The sequence below is a fragment of the Oncorhynchus mykiss genome, chromosome 12 (assembly GCF_013265735.2).
Source record: "Oncorhynchus mykiss isolate Arlee chromosome 12, USDA_OmykA_1.1, whole genome shotgun sequence".
In the NCBI taxonomy this organism is placed as follows: Eukaryota; Metazoa; Chordata; class Actinopteri; order Salmoniformes; family Salmonidae; genus Oncorhynchus; species Oncorhynchus mykiss.
The window spans coordinates 31,508,781-31,532,346 of NC_048576.1; the positions used below are offsets into that span (position 1 = coordinate 31,508,781).

The 23,566-nt window shown below is 44.3% G+C and overlaps 1 protein-coding gene across 9 annotated transcripts in view; it reads left to right on the plus strand.

Moving 5' to 3' along the window:
• Positions 1 to 23,566, plus strand: part of LOC110537448 (ubiquitin carboxyl-terminal hydrolase 25) — a 48,552-nt gene that overhangs the window by 15,224 nt on the left and 9,762 nt on the right. For 3 of the 9 annotated variants that reach the window (XM_021623499.2, XM_021623500.2, XM_021623502.2), the window contains exons 10-22: positions 1,621 to 1,775; positions 8,177 to 8,304; positions 8,492 to 8,587; positions 9,871 to 10,035; positions 10,213 to 10,442; positions 10,534 to 10,604; positions 10,814 to 11,042; positions 11,832 to 12,071; positions 12,296 to 12,438; positions 18,112 to 18,348; positions 19,485 to 19,580; positions 19,989 to 20,167; positions 21,049 to 21,127. In XM_021623499.2, the coding sequence (XP_021479174.2) occupies positions 1,621 to 1,775; positions 8,177 to 8,304; positions 8,492 to 8,587; positions 9,871 to 10,035; positions 10,213 to 10,442; positions 10,534 to 10,604; positions 10,814 to 11,042; positions 11,832 to 12,071; positions 12,296 to 12,438; positions 18,112 to 18,348; positions 19,485 to 19,580; positions 19,989 to 20,167; positions 21,049 to 21,127 (2,048 nt within the window). The remainder of the gene's footprint in view (positions 1 to 1,620; positions 1,776 to 8,176; positions 8,305 to 8,491; positions 8,588 to 9,870; positions 10,036 to 10,212; positions 10,443 to 10,533; positions 10,605 to 10,813; positions 11,043 to 11,831; positions 12,072 to 12,295; positions 12,439 to 18,111; positions 18,349 to 19,484; positions 19,581 to 19,988; positions 20,168 to 21,048; positions 21,128 to 23,566) is intronic. The other 6 variants (XM_021623503.2, XM_021623507.2, XM_021623505.2 and 3 more) reach the window with 4 other exon arrangements.

Sequence of the window (23,566 nt, forward strand, 5' to 3'; positions counted from 1 at the left end):
AGTATTTGATCCCCTGCTGATTTTGTATGTTTGGCCACTGACAAAGAAATGATCAGTCTGTAATTGTAATGGTAGGTTTATTTGAACAGTGAGAGAGACAGAACAACAACAAACAATTCCAGAAAAAACGCATGTCAAAAATGTTATAAATTGATTTTCATTTTAATGAGGGAAATAAGTATTTCACCCCTCTGCAAAACACTTGGTGGCAAAACCCTTGTTGGCAATCACAAGAGGTCAGACGTTTCTTGTAGTTGGCACCATGTTTGAACACATTTCAGGAGGTGATTTTGTCCCATTCCTCTTTGCAGATCTTCTCCAAATCATTAAGGTTTCGAGGCTGACGTTTGGCAACTCAAACCTTCAGCTCCCTCCACAGATTTTCTATGGGATTAAGGTCTGGAGACTGGCTAGGCCACTCCAGGACCTTAATGTGCTTCTTCTTGAGCCACTCCTTTGTTGCCTTGGCCGTGTGTTTTTGGTCATTGTCATGCTGGAATACCCATCCACAACCCATTTTCAATATCCTGGCTGAAGGAAGGAGGTTCTCACCCAAGATTTGACGGTACATGGGCCCAGTCCATCGTCCCTTTGATGCGGTGAAGTTGTCCCTTAGCAGAAAAACACCCCCAAAGCATAATGTTTCCACCTCCATGTTTGACGGTGGTTATGGTGTTCTTGGGGTCATAGGCAGCATTCCTCCTTCTCCAAACACGGCGAGTTGAGTTGATGCCAAAGAGCTCCATTTTGGTCTCATCTGACCACAACACTTTCACCCAGTTGTCCTCTGAATCATCCAGATGTTCATTGGCAAACTTCAGACGGGCATGTATATGTGCTTTCTTGAGCAGGGGGACCTTGCGGGTGCTGCAGGATTTCAGTCCTTCACGGTGTAGTGTGTTACCAATTGTTTTCTTGGTGACTATGGTCCCAGCTGCCTTGAGATCATTGACAAATCCTCCTGTGTAGTTCTGGGCTGATTCCGCACTGTTCTCATGATCATTGCAACTCCACAAGGTGAGATCTTGCATGGAGCCCCAGGCCGAGGGCAATTTGACAGTTCTTTTGTGTTTTTTCCATTTGCGAATAATCGCACCAACTGTTGTCACCTTCTCACCAAGCTGCTTTGTGATGGTCTTGTAGCCCATTCCAGCTTTGTGTAGGTCTACAATCTTGTCCTTGACATCCTTGGAGAGCTCTTTGGTCTTGGCCATGGTGGAGAGTTTGGAATCTGATTGATTGATTGCTTCTGTGGACAGGTGTCTTTTTTATACAGGTAACAAACTGAGATTAGGAGCACTCCCTTTAAGAGTGTGCCCCTAATCTCAGCTCGTTACCTGTATAAAAAAGACACCTGGGAGCCAGAAATCTTTCTGATTGAGAGGGGGGTCAAATACTTTTTTCCCTCATTAAAATGCAAATAAATGTAAAAAAATTTGACATGTGTTTTTCTGGATTTTTTTCTGTCTCTCACTGTTCAAATAAACCTACCATTAAAATGATAGACTGATAATTTCTTTGTCAGTGGGCAAACGTACAAAATCAGCAGGGGATCAAATACCTTTTTCCCTCACTGTAAATGTAGTTTACATTTCTGTGCTCCTGTTCCCTTCCTCACAGGAAAGAAGTTTGAGAACACAGAGATGTTCGGGCAGTACCCTCTGCAGGTGAATGGCTTTAAGGACCTGCACGAGTGTTTAGAGGCAGCCATGATTGAGGGGGAGATCGAGTCCCTACACTCATCTGCAGAGAACTCTGCCAAGTCTGGACAGGAGGTCAGTGCTGCTGCTCTCTGAGACACACCAACAACAACTGACAGTGGAGTTTGGCATTTTAACTGTAATAGATGTGTAAAAGGGGAAATGAAACTCAAAAACATCCTCCAAATCTATGGTTATTCACACAAAATGTACAGGCAAAAAGGAAGTACCATTACGCTACTGTTCAACTACCAAATGTTATCAGGTGCCCACTAAACTGTGATTGCTGATCCTGAACACTGGGGCCCCTCAGGGGTATGTACTTAGTCCTCTCCTGTACTCCCTGTTCACCCACCACAGTGTGGCCAAACACAACTCAAACACCATGATTAAGTTTGCTAATGACACAACAGTGGTAGGCCTGATCATTGACAATGATGAGACAGCCGAACAGGCCCCACTTAACATCGACGTGGCTTTAGTGGAGTGGGTCGAAAGTTTCAAGTTCATTGGTGTCCAAATCACCAACGAACTATCATGTTCGAAACACACCAAGACAGTTGTGAAGAGGGCTCGACAACACCTTTTCTCCCTCAGGAGACTGAAAAGATTTGGCATGGGTCCCCAGAGCCTCAAAAAGTTCTACAGCTGCGACATTGAGAGCATCCTGACCGGTTGCATCACCGCCTGGTATGGCAACTGCTCAGCATCTGACCGTAGCTTTATAGTTTAGTAATATTTATTCCAATACATTTCAGAATGGCAAAAATGCTTATGAATCTAGCAATGTTTTATAGACTCCTCACTACGAGACTAAGCCAATTTGCTAAATAAATAATATATAAACACCGCAAAAAAAGAAACATCTCACTATCAACTGCGTTTGTTTTCAGCAAACTTAACATGTGTAAATATTTGTATGAACATAAGATTCAACAACTGTGACATAAACTGAACAAGTTCCACAGATGTGACTAACAGAAATGTAATAATGTGTCCCTGAACGAAAGGGGGGTCAAAATCAAAAGTAACAGTCAGTATCTGGTGTGGCCACCAGCTGCATTAAGTACTGCAGTGCATTTCCTCCTCATGGACTGCTCACCAGGTTTGCCAGTTCTTGCTGTGAGATGTTCCACCAAGGCACCTGCAATTTCCCGGACATTTCTGGGGGGAATGGCCCTAGCCCTCTGATCCAACAGGTCCCAGATGTGCTCAATGGGACTGAGATCCGGGCTCTTTGCTGGCCATGGCAGAACACTGACATTCCTGTCTTGCAGGAAATCACGCACAGAATGAGCAGTATGGCTGGTGGCATTATGTCAGGATGAGCCTGCAGGAAGGATACCACATGAGGGAGGAGGATGTCTTCTCTGTAACGCACAGTGTTGAGATTGCCTGCAATTACAACAAGCTCAGTCCGATGATGCTGTGACACACCGCCCCAGACCATGACGGACCCTCCACCTCCAAATCGATCCCGCTCCAGAGTACAGGCCTCGATGTAACGCTCATTGCTTCGACGATAAACATGAATCCGACCATCACCCCTGGTGAGACAAAACTGCGACTTGTCAGTGAAGTCACTATTTGCCACTCCTGTCTGGTCCAGCGACGGGTTTGTGCCCATAGGCGACGTTGTTGCCGGTGATGTCTGGTGAGGACCTGCCTTACAACAGGCCTACAAGCCCTTAGTCCAGCCTCTCTCAGCCTATCAAAGACAGTCTGAGCACTGATGGAGGGATTGTGTGTTCCTGGTGTAACTTGGGCAGTTATTGTTGCCATACTGTATCTGTCCCGCAGGTGTGCTGATCGGATGTACCGATCCTGTGCAGGTGTTGTTACACGTGGTCTGCCACTGCGAGGACGATCAGCTGTCCGTGCTGTCTCCCTGTAGCACTGTCTTAGGCATCTCACAGTACGGACATTGCAAGTTATTGCTCTGGCCACATGTGCAGTCCTCATGCCTCCTTGCAGCATGCCTAAGGCACATTCACGCAGATGAGCAGGGACCTTGGGCATCTTTCTTTTTGTGTTTTTCAGAGTCGGTAGAAAGGCCTCTAGTGTTAAGTTTTCATAACTGTGACCTTAATTGCCTACCGTCTGTAAGCTGTTAGTGTCTTAATGACTGTTCTACAGGTGCATGCTCATTAATTGTTTTATGGTTCATTGAACAAGCATGGGAAACAGTCTTTAAACCCTTTACCATAAAGATCTGTGTAGTAAAAATCCATCTTTGAAAGACAGGGTCCTGAAAAAGAACGTTTTTTTTTTGCTGAGTTTATATACGGACGGACACTCAAATTTGTAGGTACCCCTCCACAAAAAAACAAAGAATTTAAAATTCTCTTATTGTTTATTCCAGATTTAATAGAAATCAGACTTATTAGATGTTTTTATTCAACATAATGTTGTAAATAATGAAACAAATGATGGGACCCTTAACCTAATATTTTGTTGCACCACATTTAGAGGCAATCACCTCAATCAAACATTTTCTGTTGTTCTGCACCTGTTAACAGATAGTTTGGCTCTTCCTGAGAAAACTGCCCCAGCTGTCTCAGGTTTGATGGGTTCCTTCTCCAGACTGCAAGTTTCAGCTCTTTCCATAGATGTTCGATAGGATTCAGATCAGGACTCATAGAAGGCCACTTCAGAATAGTCCAATGTTTTGTCTCATCCATTCTTGGGTGCGTTTTAGCTGTTTTAGCTGTGTTTTGCGTCATTATCCTGTTGGAGGACCCATGACCTGCTACTGAGCCAGAGCTTTCTGACACTGGGCAGTACGTTTCACTCCAGAATGCCTTGGTAGTCTTGAGATTTCATTGAGCCCTGCAAAGATTCATGGCACCCTGTGCCAGGCGCAGCAAAGCAGCCCCAAAACATAACTGAGCCTCCTCCGTGTTTCACTGTGGGTATGGTGTTCTTTTTTGGGAATCTTAATTTTTTCGTCTGTGAACATAGAGCTGATGTGACTTGCCAAAAATATCCAGTTTTGACTCATCTGTCCAAAGGACATTCTCCCAGAAGGATTGTGGCCTGTCAATATGCATTTTAGCAAATTCCAGTCTGGCTTTTTTATGTTTTTCTTTCAAAAGTGGAGCCCTCCTGGGTCTTCTTCCATGGAGCCCACTTTCGCTCAAAAGGTGACAGATGATGTGATCAGAAACTGACATACCTTCACCTTGGAGTTCAGCTTGTATCTCATTGCAGTTATGCTTAGTTCTTTTTCTACCATTTGCACTATCCTTCTGTTCAGTCTGGGGGCGATTTTCCTCTTGTTGCAGCGCCCAGGGAGGTTGGCTAAAGTTCCATGGACCTTAAACTTGTTAATAATATTTGCAACTGTTGTCACAGGAACATCAAGCTGCTTGGAGATGGTATTGTAGCCTTTAACTTTACCATGCTTGTCTATTTTCTTTCTGATCTCCTCAGACAAATCTCTCCTTTGCTTTCTATGGTCCATGTTCAGTGTGGTGTACACAATGATACCAAACAGCACAGTGACTACTTTACTCCATTTAAATAGGCTGAATGACTGATTACAAGATTGGAGACGTGTGATACTAATTAAAGAAACTAATTAGTTTGAAATATCACTAATCCAATTATTTATTATATTTTCTACCAACAAATATGTCCAGGCCATTTTGGAATATCTTTGTAAAATAAGCAATAATTAATATCTTTTCACAGCTTCTTTGCTTTATTTTTTTGACATACCATGCAAGTATACATGACAAAATAGCTTTTAATTCCATCGCTTTTCAGGAGGAATTATTTCAATGAGCTTAAGTGTACCAACAAGTAAGTGTGTGTGTGTTAGGGATGCACGATATATCGGTGCATATCGGAATCGGACGATATTAGCTAAAAATGCCAACATCAGTATCGGCCCGATGTCTAGTTTAACGCCGATGTCAAAGCTACCGTGCATACCTATATAACGTAGATACAGGACGTAAAGACGCCACGTAAAATGTTGCGCTACATGTGCAACACAGCATTCTAGCCTAGCCCACAATGTCTGCTGTGTGGATCAAGCAGTCAACAAGTTGAGCAGTCCTTTGACAACTCAAAGTCGAAATTCATTAAAGCCAAGATAATGGAATTCATTGCCCATGACAATCAATCGTTCTCTGTCCTGGGTGATGTTGGCTTTCGCCGACAGGTCGAGCACCGGTACACACTACCAAGTGTGCTATTTTTCCGATGATGTTGCCCTACCGGAGTTACACAGTAATAGCGTCACTGCCATTAGCTCCATGACATACATACTATGGAACTCCGTTTGGTTATTTTTTGCGTGTCAAAAAAGATACAGTAGTATTGTCAAAGCTGTACAAAAAAGTCTGCAAACACCAGCCACGAACGATATGTTTACAATAGCGCGTTGGTAAAAAAGCATAATTTGTTCGACCCCCACCTTCAGGGGTAGCTAGCTTTAACGTGCTACCTAGCTAGCACCAATACAACCAGCCTGAAAACAATGACCAGTAAAAACTGCAGTCATTTTTATTATTCTTAGCAATGATTTAGGAATCCTTGTAAGTATTAGCTAGGTAGCCACTTGTTGTGCACCTATTGAATTTCAGTTCATGAAAATAAATAGCTAGCCAGCTACTTAACCCTGTTGCCCAAAGTTAACGTTATAAGCAGCCAGCTAGCTTCATCTGGCTAGTGAAACTCGACCAGCCCGGATTATAAGGATTAGGCACAATAGTGGAATTTGCAGTTTGCCTTCAAAATAAAAGTAGGTAATTGACAGTGATGCAAATGAATACAAATAGTAGTACTTTAATTTTGAAGGCTAAGCGCAAAGCCAACTACTGTGGCTAATCCTTATTGTGGCTAGCTTCACATAGATGGGTCCGACCACCATTTAATCAAATAAGAACTGTCTTATAAATTAGGGTTATTTTAGATGACACCTAGCAATATAGTTAGCTAGCTAACTTTAACTAATGAAACATTGTCATTTTGCTATGTTTTTGGCGAATAACTAGTTTGCATCCATGAGCTACCTAGCTTTTTATATGACCAGCACTGTAGGTGCGCTAGACAACTTTACCTGCATCATAGCATACGTATCGATGATTCGTTGTGACATATGAAATACGAGTGATTGTGTAAAAAATGTATCAACGCATTAAATTATTATTTGAAGTACAGTTATATTCAGGTCCTGATTGGTCAACAAGCTTATTTGACACTTCAAATAGTGTTGTTTGGCATGCATCTTTTTTTGACACGCAAAGACCCAAATGGCGTTGCATAGAAATCCGACTGAACAAATGAACAACGAAACAGCACAGCAAATAAGTGAAAGAAATAGGTTTTGATTATGTTTTCCTGGTAATGGGGACATATGTAAATGCCAGCAAAATAACTTTTTTTTGTGTGTGTGTAACCATTATTTAACTAGGCAAGTCAGTTAAGAACAAATTCCTATTTACAATGATGACCCGGACGACGCTGGGCCAATTGTACGCTGCCCTATGAGACTCCCAATCATGGCTGGGTGTGATACAGCCTGAATTCGAACCAGGGACTGTAGTGGTGACTCTTGCACTGAGATGCAGTGCCTTAGACCGCTGCGTCCGTGTGTGTGTGTGTGTGTTAATGCTTAAAAGGCCACTAAAATGTTAAATATCGGGTATTGTTTTTTTTGGCAAGAAAAATATCAGATATCGCTCTCGGCCAAAAATGAAATTTCAGTGCATCACTAGTGTATGTGTTTTAGCAAGCTAGCTTCATACTTTTTTATGACATGCCGAAATTTCAGTGCATCACTAGTGTATGTGTTTTAGCAAGCTAGCTTCATACTTTTTTATGACATGCCGAAACTTCACGGCCACCAGAGTTTGACATGTGACTACAGTTTGCATTGAATTGTGGGTCATATCAACCCTGCAAGTAAAAAGTTGTTCACTTGCTTCCTCGAGCTAAATTGATGGCCGAGGGGGCAAAGTTAGTGAATTGGACCTCCCCTTAAGATGGCAGTCAAACTGTATCTGGTTTCGATGGGGATTCCCCAGAGGGAAAGTGGATAGCGTAAGGGCTGAGCAGGTAAAAATGTGTTTGGACCGCAGCCCGTTGTCTCGAGGCTTAAAAATCTTTTAAGCCGTCTCCTCCCCTTCATCTACAATGATTGAAGTGGACTTAACAGATGTGAGGAATCATAGCTTTCACCTGGTCAGTCTGTCATGGAAAGAGCAAGTGTTCCTAATGTTTTGTACACTGTATATACCATCGATGTCTGCTTGGACATAAATAATAGACTGGAGACACAACAATATTAGTGGGACAGGCGAGTCATGTAGGAATGATTTCTAAACACGCTACTCAAGACTACTCATTAAGAAGGGCCCAATTAAAACATTCTAAAATGTGGTGTTTATGGAAAACCAAGACTCATATGACCTATTTTAGAAAACGGGAACTCAATTATAATGACATATTTGGTATTTCCCCATCAGCACTGGTTTACCGAACTTCCTCCTGTCTTGACCTTTGAACTGTCAAGATTTGAGTTCAACCAAGCCCTGGGTCGACCTGAGAAGATCCACAACAAGCTGGAGTTCCCCTCCATGCTGTACATGGACAGGTAAGGAAAATGTTATTCAACTTGTATATCAAAAAAAAAGTTTTGTGTTTAGGGCTGTTTTCTGTGACCCAGATTAAGCATATTCCTGGCCTAAAAAACACATTCAATGGAGATTCTCTATTGAGAAGGTCTTTCAGTTCAGGAGAGGAATTTATGAACTTGTATGATTTCTGTTGTATTTCGTCAGGTATATGGACAGGAACCGAGAGATCACCAGGATTAAACGAGAGGAGATCAGGAGACTGAAAGAGCAACTGACTTTACTTCAACAGCGTCTGGAGAGGTACAGTAAACTGAGCTAGGCTGTCACACACACACACACACACACACACACACACATGCGGGGGGGGGGGGGGGCTAAACCATAAAGAATTATATAACTATTTATTGATGGACCCGTTTGGGTTTTCACTTTACCTTCTACAAGGGTATTTTAATGTTTGATTTCTTACATTTAAAATAATTCCTTAATGACAAAAATGGCGCTCAACCATTTTTATAGTAATAAAACTGCTAGCTAACTTTCTAGCACAACAAGTCAACAACTTCAGGAGGGCAAGCTTGCCAAATAGATCCCTAGAAATCGTCCAACTACCTCTAGGGACAAAAGTAAGAACTGCAATTGAAGCCAAAAATATAGAGGATAATAATTCTTCTTCACAAATGTAATGTTTTTTTAAAAATGAAATGGAGGCATACTAAGACGAAATAAAACGTGACACTGTGTACGGTTACATGCACACACTAATGCAATTATTGTGGATAGTCAGATTTAATATAATAGTTTATTTAAAATGTTAATATGATTTTGGGCCTCCCGAGTGCCACAGTGGTCTAAGATGTCACTACAGACCCGGGTTCAATCCCGGGCTGTATCACAACCGGCCGTGATCGGGAGTCCCATAGGGTGGCGTACAATTGGCCCAGTGTCCTCCTACTGCCATAATCCGTTTTAATATTGAATTATTAGTGTGCATGATGCAGGACATTAAGAAGTTTTATAAAAATTATTGAATGGAACAAATAACTGTAAATGGTAACCATTGGTTGAGTACCAGATTTTGATTCCGATGTAATGTTCTATAAATAAGACGGTCAGTTTTGTCCTCCTATTATTTTTTGTGAAAGTTTGGTTGAGCAGTATGGAGAAAGCCTATTAAAACCACTACCCATACAGCATATTTAGAAATGTTATTCAGAGACATTATATACCATCAAAAATATGAGATATTTTGATCATATCGCCCAGCCCTAACACGTATACACCTACACACACACCTCTGTTTACTTTCTTGACAAACTATCAAAATTACTGGTCATTCCCTAGCAACAGTCATAGCTACAATACCCACTCCTGGAGACAAAACAGAACTGTGTAATCATTAACGGCTGATTTTATTTCTGGCATTGTTGGTATGTACAATATGTCCCCAGCAGTCACATTCTGTTCAGAATTTCATACTTTTGTAATGCATTTAACATTTTACAATGCTGGTATGGTGTTTTATAGAGGCTCTTTCACTTTAGTCTTTCATCCTCTCTCTTCCCTCACTCTCTCTCTCCCAGGTATCTGAGCTATGGCTCTGGTCCCAAGAGGTTTCCTCTGGCAGATGTCCTGCAGTATGCCATGGAGTTTGCCTCCAGTAAGCCAGTCTGCACCTCTCCCTTGGAGGACATCGACACGTCAGCACCACCCGGTGGCACAACGGGGCAGCTGCTGCCTGCTCTAAGGCAAGTCATGCAACACCATGCAGCTACAACCGCTCCTTGTGTCAGGATTTAAGTGTACATGTTTCTGATACCTTTTTCCCCCCAGTAATTCTGTCTGATTGAACTGTTAAATAAGTGGGATTCAGAAGTACAGAGTTGTGGTTTTAACTTCACACTCGTCTGCACCTGACATTACAGCACAGCCGAACAGGGTCCCTCCTGCACCCTTCCAGAGGGTTTGTCCCCCGCCCCCACCCAAGCTCCCTCCACCCAGCAGAGGGTGCCCATCCACAAGCCCTTCACCCAGTCCCGACTGCCCCCTGACCTGCCCATGCACCCAGCCCCACGCCACATCACTGAGGAGGAGCTCCGGGTGCTGGAGGGCTGCCTGCACCGTTGGAGGAGTGAGGTGGAGAACGACACCCATGGTACGAGGTCTTGTTTACCTCCATCTGTCTCATATGCTCTCAAGCACACACATATCTTAATTCTAATGATGGGTTGATTTTGCTTCTCCAGATCTTCAGGGCAGCATATCCAGAATCCACAGAACCATCGAGCTGATGTATTCTGACAAGTCCATGATGCAGGTAAGAAATGCCCTGCCTAAACCCGACGAACCACCTTCACACAAAAAAACAAACATTTTTCACTGGCTGTAATACTTAAACACCAAATGGAGGTGTTATTGTCTTGATTTGAGAGCACTCACATTTAACACACATTGAGTTAACACAAGTCAGGGGATTGCATTGGGTTTCTGATCACTCCATTTCCCCCCCCCCCTGCTGGCTACCAGGTTCCGTTCCGGCTGCATGCGGTGCTGGTGCACGAGGGCCAGGCTAACGCTGGCCATTACTGGGCCTACATCTACGACCCCCACCAGCAGCGCTGGATGAAGTACAACGACATCTCGGTCACCAAATCCTCCTGGGAGGAGCTGGTCAGGGACTCGTTCGGAGGCTACCGTAACGCCAGCGCCTACTGCCTCATGTATATCAACGACAAGAAGCCTTTCCTCATAGAAGGTAGCAACCGCTCACTGTAGATAAATATATTTATTTGGCTTTTGCCTTTCTTGTTATGGTATACTGTATTTTCTTTGTTCGAGTTAAAAAGCAGTAATTGCAGCTCTAATCACTATCCTTTCAGAGTATGTAATTAGGACATGGGCAAGCTTGTTGGTTATTCTTAGGGCTGTTTATGCTGTACGTGCACAGGACTTTCCATTTCTGAGCATGTTTATAATATACTGTTAAAGGAATTTAATTCCAATATGGTCAACCAATTCAATTAAAACACTACCCATTTCTAAGAAACTTATTTGCATAAAATGGACAGAGACAAGTCTCAAAATCAATCAATAGCGTTTATTCTCGAGAGTACTGATCATAATACAACGTACATTGGTTTATATCACATTTCGTCATAGCGTTTTGAATGCTGCTCCTCCTTCTCTCCGATACAATGGCAATATAGTTCACAAGCCTTCCCACATTGTCTGCCACCTGTTAAACAATCTACTACAAGCCCAAGGTCTCTCCCCTCCCTGGGTAGAGACAGGATGTCCTGTAAGGAACACAGCTCCATTAGTTTCTAACAAGGAACAGACAGTCCTAATTCTGGAAGAAAACTACACACATTACATTCAGTATTATGATTATAAGATTCATACATCCATACAGTAACATAGTATTCTGTTTAGTCATAGTTCTGATTTAAATGTATACATAATTTAGTCATTATTCATAAAAATCCCTTAACATATACACCTGGTGACTGTAGCTGACTGCCTGGTTGTGTTTGTGTCTCTGCAGAGGAGTTTGATAAGGAGACGGGTCAGATGCTGAGTGGTCTTGATAAGCTCCCTTCGGACCTGAAGGCCTACGTGAAGGAGGACAATGGCCTGTTTGACAAGGAGATCGAGGAGTGGGACACCCTGCAGGCACGCAAGGCCCAGCAGGAGAAGCTGGCCCTGGTCGCAGCTACTGCAGCAGCAGAAACAACAACATCCCCTCAACCTATGAGCACAGAGCCCAGTCCACCAGACAGCTGGGGTGAGGACTAGGGGTCCTCTCTACAACAATTAAACACTACTGAGCTGGTCTGGTTACGCCTTGACCAAAGTTTCTGGACGTGTGAAAATAACATTTCTAGGCCAGCACAGTTGGTGCGAACTGGCACAATAGTGTGTAAATTATATTAGGCAGATTGAAAAATGTAATGAGACTTGTGCTTCCACTGCAGTGTTGGTTTATGTGTCTGTGTGTGGTTCCTCCAGGCCCTCAGCAGGACCCAGAGTACATGGAGCAGCCGTCCCCCACAGATGACTCCAAGCACCTGCAGGAGGACACAGAGAGGGCCATCTCCAAGGCTGCAGCCGAGAAGCAGGAGGAGAGGAGCCCTGAGGGACTGCTTACTGCAGTAAGACCAAACATCTCTCACACACACTGTCACGTAGAGTAGGCCAGAAGGCTATACTGGAAAACCTAACCTCTATCAAAATAAAAAAGATGGCGGCGCTGCAAAAGTTATTCTGTGCAAGGGTGTTTATTTACATACTGATTCCGGAACAAAAACAACCGTACTGCCATCAAACATATACCTTATGGGCCAGCTAAAAACAATGCTACCCCACCCACAACTTAATCCAAAATGCCTCCCCATGAACTGAAAGAGAGGCTCCTTTTGTAGGGCTAGCCCCTCCCCTCAGAACAAGTAACCCTAATTAATTAAGCAATTACCTAGTCAAACCTACATTTTCCATTTACTAAACATACTAAAGGATATACATTGCAAGATGTTTTTTAAACAATATCACCTCATAACATTTACAAAATTACATCACTACTGACAGTGTCTTTTTTAATATGCCCATTTACATTAATGAGCCATTTGGGACAGGCACTAGAAAGTCAGCCCAATTCCCTTAGCTCGGGTCCTTATCCAGCATACCCGGAAGCTACAGAGATAGAGGGGAACAGAACAAACAACGCGCTCATCCACAACATAGATAAATAAGTATAATACATATTACTTATATTACAAATGAACACTGACAAGTGTGAAATGTATGTACTATGACAGAGAAGTTAATTTGTGTGTCGACCCACATTGTTAACTTATAACAGAGCAGGGAGGAGTGATGAATGTGTGCGTGCGTTAAAGAACCAAATGCCGCCCTCGAGCAGTGACTGACTTCTACATCACATTACCTTCCTCCTCTCCTGAAGCGACCAGGTTCGGGAGCCTTGTCACGGTGGACTACCTATCGTTTTCTTTTCCTGCCTTGTGACAGACACAGAACCTAAAGGGCTGGAGCTCTAGATACCACCTGGTCACACGAGAATTTTGGTCCTTAATGGTCTGGATCCAGGTCAGGGCTCTGTGGTCTGTGTGCAGGTCAAATTCCCTCCCAAGAAGATAGCCTCCGTTACTATCTAGGGCCCACTTTATAGCCAGGCACTCCTCGATTGTAGAATACCTGGTTTCCCTGGGCAACAGGTCCTCCCTGGCCTCTGGAAAGTCGCAGGGGCCCCATGAAGGCCAAACAGCATGACCTTGAACTGGAACAGGCCCAATGGCGTCCGGAATGCAGTGTAGGCCTTAGATTGTTCATCCAGAGGCACCTGCCAGTACCCTTTGCAGAGATCCAATGTGGTGATTTAATGAGCTCTACCTATTCTCTCCAGTAAGTCATCAATGCGGGGCATGGGGTAGGAATCAAACTGGGAGATGGCATTCACCTTACGGAAGCCCATGCAGACGCGCAAAGACCCATCCTTCTTTGGGACAATGACAATAGGGCTGCTCCATTCACTTGAAGATGGCTCGACAACATCCATTTCTATCATGGTGTGGACCTCTTCCTTGAGGGCTACCACCAGCCTCTCAGGCACACGGTAAGGATGCTGGCGGACAAGGTTCTGGCCAGGCTTCAAACGAATGACGTGTTCTAGGACTTTGGTTCTTCCTGGTCTGGGACTGAAGAGGGCCGGATACTTGCCAAACAGCTGCTTCAGCTCATGTTGCTTGTTTTCTTCTAGGTGAGCCAGTATGACCTCTGCTCGTCCTTTCCATGCCTCTGTGACCCCATCCTACTCGTCGTCTTCTACTCTGCGGACCAGAAAGGCCTTTCCCTTGGAGAGTTCCTCTTTCTCCTCCCAGGCCTAGAGGTTCACATGATAGGCTTGCCTCTTCTTACCCTTGTCCGGGTGCAGCACCTCGTAGGTCACCGGGCCCATCTTCCTCCCGATTAGGTACGGTCCTTGCCATTGTGCAAGGAGCTTGTTGGTAGACGAGGGAAGGAGGAGCAGGACTTTCTGTCCTGGCTCAAACTCTTTGTGGCGAGCATGCTGGTCATACCCTCTCTTCTGAGCCTTCTGGGTTTGCCCTAGCTTCCTCTCGGTACCACTCCAACCGGTCTTGCATCTGGAGGACGTACTGGACAATCCCTTGTCCTGAGGTAGCTACTGGGGAACCTTCCCAGCAGGTCCAGTGGTCTCTGCACTGACCATCCATAGAGGAGTTTGAATGGCAAGAAACCTGTCGATGCCTGAGGCACCTCCCTGTAAGCAAAAAGCAGAAAGGGTAACCACTTATCCCAGTCTTGACCAGTGTCAGCATCAAACTTCCTCAGCATGTTCTTGAGCGTTTGGTTGCATCTCTCTACGGGGCCATCCATTTGGGGATGGTAGGGAATGGTTCTCAAGCCTTTAATGCCCAGCTGTTGGTGGAGTTGAACCATCAGTCGCGAGGTGAAGTTTGTCCCTTGGTCCGTCAGGATTTCATCAGGGATTCCTAAATGAGAGAAGAGCTGAACAAGAGCACTGATTATTTTTGGTGTGGTTATGGAACGGAGTGGGAAGGCTTCTGGGAACCGGGTGGCATAGTCACAGATCACCAATATATACTTGTAACCTGCGCTACTCTTCTCCAAGGGTCCAACAATGTCCATTGCAATTCTCTTGAATGGAGTAGAGATAGGAGCCCGGTCAGACCTATGGACAGCACTGGTTTTCTGGCACGTGGGGCATGATTTGCAGTAGGTTTGTACATCAGTATACATGGAGGGCCAAAAGAAACGGGAGCCTAAGATAAGACCTATGTTGCCCTATGTGACCTGCGCATGGAACTGTATGTGCAAGGTTGAGAACAAGTGGTCTACAGGTAGATGGCACCCCCAACTTCCTGCTATCTGCCTCTGACCCAAGGTAGAGTATGTGGTTGTCTACCATGTAAATGTCCCCAGCTAAGGCCTTGTCAAACAAACATTAAGGTTGTGTCAGACTTCTGCAGTGTAGCAAAATTTTGCATAAGATCCCATTGCACCTCTAACCCAGACACATCATCAACAGGTACAGGGGTTCCCACATACTTCTCAAGACGCCGCTGGCGGTGTGACTTTCTGGGCCCTTTGGTTCCCCCCTCGCACAGACTATTACACAAGTCAGACAGAGGTTGTAAACCAGCTTTGGCTTGGGCACGAGTTACAACTGAACATGACACCTGAACACCAGACTGGCAAACTGACTGCTCATATAGCTGACCCCCCACACTTCACAACAGATCAGAGAGTACAGGCACATCCCTCCCCAAAATCATCTCATACGGTAGCTTCTCCTTTACCCCAACTTTTGAGGAGGTATTTCTGACTGTGGGCTGCTGTGACTGGTCACCATGAACACATTGGATCAGTATCTGATGACCGTAATCAATATCATTAACAGGTACATTACCTTTTCTGATCAACGACAGGGACTTTTACCATTCACTTTTACAGGTACCAAGCCTGACCCTTCCCGAATCTGTCTATTCTGAACACCATCCCCCTCTCTGGGTACATAACAGTAACCTGAGAGCTTGGATTTACGTAGCGGACACATTGAAGCTTTGTGCCCCTGCTGCCGGTAGTAAAAACAGGTCAGACCCCTCCCATCAAAGCGAACTGCATGATCCCTTACCTCCCTCCTCCCAGACACATAACCCCCAGAGTTACCTCCACCATCTCTGGCGTCGCCGATGTCCCTTGTGTCTGAGACTCCTTGGAGCGGGTGCTGCAGGTCGTGGTGGGCCCCCTTTATGTGCATTAAGGTACTGCAGTGCAAGCTTGGCCGCCATAAGCCCGTCCTTGGGCTCGTGCTCTCGGACCCAGGTTCAAATGTCGTGTGGTAGAACTTGTAGAAGTTGCTCGAGGATGATGACCTCACTGATTTTGTCCTGTGTTTTCTCCTTTGGTCAAACCCATCGTCGGTAGAGACCCTTAAGGCGGTGGTACGTCTCTGTCGGTGACTCACCGGATGGCGTTGACGGTAGGTCTCTGGGGAGATGTTGAACTTCACCAGCAGCGCTTCCTTCAAGCCCTTGTAGACATTGGACAGCCCCTCATCCAATGCTGTGTAAGCCTTTAAGGCCTTGCCAGTGAGCAATGGGACAAGCCTGCAGGCCCACTCTACCTCTGGCCACTGCCACGTCTTGGCCATGCACTCAAACCTCAGCAGGTAGTTTTCAATGTCCTCCCCCTGCTGGTATGAGGGCATCTTTGGCTCCTTCCTCAGGAATGCTGGAAGATGGACGTTAACACTGCTGGACTAGTCTCCTGGTGCTGGGGCTGGCCTCATTACTGCTTGGGGATCCTGCTGTGGAGTTGAAGTCCCTGCTGCGTTGAGCCTTTGTCGTCCTGGTGTTGGCAGACCCAATCTTGGGCTCTCACTGACGAGTTCCGCTTGGTGAGGAACTGTGAGGATAGATTGTCGTAGACCCTGGAACTCCTGCTTGAGGTCTTCGTCCCTCCTCTCAAGGCAGGTGAACAGTTGCTGGAAAAGGGCTACCATTGTTGGGTGTGGTTCTGGTCCCCCAACTGTTCCTTCAGTCAGCTGGTCTTTTATGGCTGTATCTGCTGGTTCAACCGGTAGCTCAAACGGTTCTGGTTGTGTTTGGCCCCTTGGTCAGGCTCCTAGTTTCTCATACTTGACCTCTTCTTCACCAGACGATTCCATGGTATTCCACCCCAGTTCAACTTCAGGTACCGTTTCTGACAGTTGATGCTGCTGCTGAGAACGCAATCCTGTATGCATTCCTTTACCTCTCTTGTTGGAATTCACTGATTTGCTTTGCGCCATCCCACCACTGCCACCATATGTCACGTAGAGTAGGCCAGAAGGCTATACTGGAAACCCTAACCTCTATCAAAATAAAGATGGCGGCGCTGCAAAAGTTCTTCTGTGCAAGGGTGTTTATTTACAAAGTGATTCCGGAACAAAACCGTACTGCCATCAAACATATACCTTATGGGCCAGCTAAAAACAATGCTACCCCACCCACAGCTCAATCCAAAATGCCTCCCCATGAACTGAAAGAGAGGCTCCTTTTGTAGGGCTAGCCCCTCCCCTCAGAACAATTAACCCTAATTAATTAAGCAATTACCTAGTCAAACCTAAGTTTTCCATTAACTAAACATACTAAAGGATATACATTGCAACACGTTTTTTAAACAATATCACCACATAACATTTACAAAATTACATCACTACTGACAGTGTCTTTTAATATGCCCATTTACATTAATGAGCCATTTGGGACAGGCACTACAAAGTCAGCCCAATTCCCTTAGCTCGGGGCCTTATCCAGCATACCCGGAAGCTACAGAGATCGAGAGGAACAAAACAAACAAACAAACACAAACAAACAAACAAACAAACAAACAAACAACGTGCTCATCCACAACATAGATAAGTATAATACATATTACTTATATTACAAATGAACACTGAGAAGTGTGAAATGTATGTACTAAGACAGAAGTTAATTTGTGTGTCGACCCACATTGTTAACTTAGGAGGAGTGATGAATGTGTGCGTGCGTTAAAGAAACAAATGCTGCCCTCAGCACACGCACACACACACGCTCGGACACATACACCTCTTAACCACATTAACCACTACTCCTTCTACGCTTCTGTTACTGAACCACGTAGGCCTACCCCACAACCCCAGTTCAAGTTCTTCATTTCCCCCTTTTTCTTAGTTTCTCTTTCTGTTTAACGTTGCCCACCATGCCTCTCGCTCTTTCTTGTTTGTTCTCTCGCTCTCTCCACAGTCCAGTGGAGGGAGTCTCTCCCCACCCCTTCCCCCCAAACCCCAGTCCGATGACCAGGTGAACACTGAAACCCCCCTCGCCCCTCCCTCTGACCCTCAGCCTGTGGATCCTTCCCTCACCCCTCCCTCTGACCCCCCCATGGAGGATGAGCCCCTTTCCCAGCGTACGGTAGAGGTTGCCATTCCCCAGGTGGGAACCTTTGTCATCGAGTCAGAGGAGGGGGGGTACGATGATGAGGTAGCGCTCGACACTCAGCTCACCCAGCTGACTCTTCTTTGGTGTGCTGAAAAGTCTCTCTGCCTGTTTGGTGATTAGAATGAGGACATGTTCTCCTCTTAGCTCTTTTTATAGGGTTTTCACACTTGAGTAAATGTTCATTTAGAGCAGTCTTCAAACCAGAGTCATGGTTAGCTCCGGGCAAGTTTCTCACAGTTGGCATTTTCACCAAACTTCTTGGCAGACCAAGATAGCACTGCTATATTAGAGTACAGTCAGTGTACTATCCTAGAAGATGAAACTAGCCTTGGGCTAGCTTTAAAAACATATTGTGTGAAAAGCCTATCCCTGTCAAGCCTACCTGCATCTAGCAACAGAAGCACTCTCTTCTATACAAAACAGAAGCCTTCGGTTCTCATCAGAGATATATGGACATAAATTTCACCTAAACATTGACTCAATTCTCTGGAGAGTTTATTTTTAACTGCATCTCTGCAGCAAATGTGAAAAGTAAATGTGATTTGCACAGTTTGTATTACTATTGCCAACATAATTTTTGATACATAGTTGATACATACTAAACTCTTGAGGGGAAAAGAAAAGTAAAAGTAGTTGAATAATGTAAGCGCATCGTCTCACTGCTCCTAACAATAAATGATTTGATTTGGTTTTGCTTGGTTTGGCATTTTATAGTAGTGTGTGGCGAATAATGTTGTCAAAGTGCTGCAGTAGAATCAATGTTGTTTAGTTTCAAACCACCTCAGATGGACCATAGGCTGTCTGTACCACAGTATGACTGTCTGTAGGGACTGTCAGTAGGGACTGTCTGTACCATAGGGACCTTGATCTTCACAGGGCTGTCTTTCAGAGGCCCTACTTCATAGACAGACTCTCCTTCATAGGACAATTTAAGCATGTACTTTGTCCCTCACATGACAGGGGCTGTGTATGTACCTCACAGTAGTAGAATAACTATTAACATATGCATGGACTGCTGAGTGATGTACGGTATGCTCGTCGTGACAGAGTTGCATGGCCCAGGGCAACTCTAATAGTGCTGTGCCAAAAAGGTGTATTATTTTGGGGGCTCTCTCCGAGGAGTCCAAGGGATCTATTTTCTACTGTTGTAACATGCTTCCCCTCCTTGGCTACTGCAGGCCATGATGACTCCAAACATGCAGGGTATTATAATGTCCATTGGCAAGGCCAGGAGTGTGTTTGAAAAGCTTGGGCCTGAAGCCGCCTTCTTCAAGGTACATACATCCAGATCCCATTTCTCTTTCTTTTCTCTTTCACTCCTTTATTTATTCACTCACTATTTCACTGCATGCCTCTCCACAACCATCCTCTCATCCCTTTTTACCTGGCATTTCTCCATCTGATCTTTTTGAGCTAGTAGTTCTTTTCAAAAGCATCTTCCAGAAGTGGGATTTGAGATTAATTTGAACAAAGCAAACTTGAAACCAATCTTTGAGTTTTGGATGAGAAGGATAATGATGATGATGATGATGATGATCTTGACAACTCTTACACGGAAGACACTAGTTTTGTCTCCTGCTGCTGTAGATGTTTGTCAGTGTTGTAATATAGGCCTACACTCCGAAGTTCTAATGCTTATTGAGCCTACGATGTCCATTCACCCCATGCTTTTTGTTTTTCAGGCTATTAAGGTGGAGTACACCCGTCTGCTGAGGTTTGCCCAGGAGGACACGGCCCCGGAGAATGACTACCGTCTGCAGCACGTCATCGTCTACTTCATCCATAACCAGGCCCCCAAGAAGATCCTGGAGAGAACCCTCCTCATGCAGTTCGCAGACCGCAACCTAAGCTTTGACGAACGGTCTGTATGGGTTACACCACCATGACCGTCTTATCTTTATTAAAATAGTGGTTAGAGTCGATAAAGGTTGCTAGATCGAATCCCCGAGCTGACAAGATAAAAATCTGTCGTTCTGCCCCTGAACAAGGCAATTAACCTACTGTTCCTAGGCCGTCATTGTCAATAAGAATTTGTTATTAACTGACTTGCCTAGTTAAATAAAAAAATGTAAATAAGATAAAACAAAGAACACCAGATTATTACTGCTGAACTTCCCAAATTCACCAGCAGAGGGTAGCAAAAAGCAAAGCCTTTGAATATGTTATATGATCTGAAATGACCTGAAGTGGTTTATGAAGTCAACTATAGCTTGATAATGTTTGTTAGATTTATTCCAGTAGGACAGCCTTACAGAACTTTTATAGAGTTGAAAATCTTTTGTATTTTGCACCAGTGTAAAGCATCCTACCCTGCCATATATCCAGCTACTTTATAACTTTGCCCTTTTTGAGAACTAAAGAAGAACATCACATTTCTCTGGATAAATCACATCTCTTCTAATGTCTCAAAGTTCTCGCACACGCACTGAGATGTTTGTGGTAATCCATATTCTTGAATTCATTGATTCAACTCTCCTCTTCTGAGCGGTGTAATTATGTGGTCTCAATAAGAACATCTGGAAAGGAGGAACGTCTGGTTAAGTAGTAAGGAGTGATTCATTGGGCCTGTGTTTCACGGCCGCGAGACCACGTGTAATATTTAGTCTCCTGGAGTAGCTAGTACTTCACCAGTACTCATCGTACCACTGCCAAGCTGCTGTAACATCCCTCTCCCTTTCTCTCTGCTTTCCTTTTTCTCTCTCACTTTCCCTTTCTCTCCATTCCCCCCCTTCTCTCTCTCAGGTGTAAGAGCATTATGAAGGTGGCCCGTGCCAAACTAGACCTTGTTAAGCCAGAAGAGGTCAACATGGAGGAGTATGAGGTCAGCGTTCTGCAACACTCTGGTTTTGACTGGTTTCAAATGTTTGGTCTGGTACATACAGTACCAGTCAAAAGTTTGGACACACCTACTCATCCCAGGGTTTTTCTTTATTTTTACTATTTTCTACATTATAGAATAATAGTGAAGACATCAAAACTATGAAAGGTTTGCACATTCTTGGCATTCTCTCAACCAGCTTCATGAGGTTGTCACCTGGAATGCATTTAAATTATGCCTTGTTAAAAGTTAATTTCTGGAATTTCTTTCCTTTATGCGTTTGAACCAATCAGTTGTGTTGTGACAGGGTGAGGGGGTATACAGAAGATAGCCCTATTTGGTAAAAGACCAAGTCCATATTATGGCAAGAACAGCTCAAATAAGCAAAGAGAAATAGTCCATGACTTTAAGACATGAAGGTCAGTCAATCATGGAAAATTTCAAGAACTTTGAAAGTTTCTTCAAGTGCAGTCGCAAAAACCATCAAATGCTATGATGGAACTGGCTCTCATGAGGACCGCCATGGGAAAAGGAAGACCCAGAATTACCTCTGCTGCAGAGGATAAGTTCATTAGTTTGCTTCGGAGTTCAAGTAACAGACACATCTCAACTGTTCAGAGGAGACTGTGTGAATCAGGCCTTCATGGTTGAATTTCTGCAAAGAAACCACTAATAAAGGACACTAATAATAAGAGACTTGCTTGGGCCAAGAAATGAGCAATGGAGCAATCTGTCCTTTGGTCTGGAGGAAAATGTGAGAATGTTGGTTCCAACCGCCGTGTCTAAGGGATTTGTGAATATTCTATAGCAATATAGAGTGGGAAAGCGGCCGTGCGTTTCGATAATTAATAGACACTGCCGTAAATAAAACCGAAATAAAAACATCTGTCTTATCCGGGAGTAGAGTCTATGCAGACTGAGTGCACCATTGCCAATCAGAGAGCTACATTAGGTCTACATGCAAACAAACAATTTGCTACAGGGGCCTGCCATCATTCACTTTGATCTGGACTGTGTGTTTACAGGCAGTTGCAACAGCGCAAATTTGAATCATTAGAACACATTCTGCAAAAGCCACAAAGTACACTTGAATTGTAAGGCCTCTTACATTTGTGAACTTTACGGTCCTATTGGCCAAACCATAAAAAGGTAGGTTGTTATCTTTTACTATATGCACATTTAACAAGATCAACCACTAATGCTAGGCAGAGCAAGATGAGCTAAAATCTAAAGAAGGATCATTAGTTAAACCCTCAAACTTTTTCAGCTAGTTGGCTGTCAAAATTGCACTGATAAACGATGGATAATAGCCTGCTCGTCCTTCTGCAGCTTGCCTGCCAATACATGCGTCGTCCCAACCAAGCACCCGAGCTAACTGGCTAAGGTAGCTAGCTACTTCCAGACACAAATGAGAGCGCACGTCACTGAGCATTTTACTCGCCCTAGCAGAGCTGTTTACATGTTATATAGAGCGTTCGTGAGGAACTAGTACTTTTTTTGCCTACGTTTACTGACACCGGTCATATTCAGCGGGTCTTACTGCATAACAGTCGTTCAGAATAGCTAGCTAGTATAGTGATTCACATTTCTTGCTAGCTAACCAAATGACACATGCATCTCTAGCTGTGTAGCCACTGAAAAATGATATATATGGAGATAGTCAGTCACTGCATGTGTGGTTCCCACCGTGAAGCATGGAGGTGGTGGTGTGGGGGGTGCTTTGCTGGTGACACTGTCGGTGATTTATTTAGAATTCAAGGCACCCTTAACCAGCATGGCTACCAGAGCATTCTGCAGCGATACACTGCCCCACCTGTTTTGCGCTTAGTCCCACTATCATTTGTTTTTCAACAGGGCAATGACCCAACACACCCCCAGGCTGTGTGAGGGCTATTTGACCAAGAATGAGTGTGCTGCATTAGATTACCTGGCCTCCACAATCACCCGACCTCAACCCAATTGAGATGATTTGGGATGAGTTGGACTACAGAGTAAAGGAAAAGCAGCCAGCAAGTGCTCAGCATATGTGGGAACTCCTTGTTGGGAAAGCATTCCAGGTTAAGCTGGTTGAGAATGCCAAGAGTGTGCAAAGCTGTCAAGGCAAAGGGGGTCTACTTTGAAGAATCTAAAATATATTTAGATTTGTTTTAAAAAATTGGGTTACTACATGATTCCATGTGTTATTTCATCATTTGATGTCTTCACTATTATTCTACAATGTAGAACATAGTAAAAATAAAGACCTTTCAATGAGTAGGTGTGTCCAGTTAAGTCAGTCAAGAACAAATTCTTACTTACAATGACGGCCTACCCTGGCCAAACCCTAACCGGGACGATGCTGGGCCAATTGTGCGCCGCCCTATGGGACTCCTAATCATGTCCGGTTGTGATACAGCATGGAATCGAACCAGGGTCTGTAGTGACACCTCAAGCACTGAGATG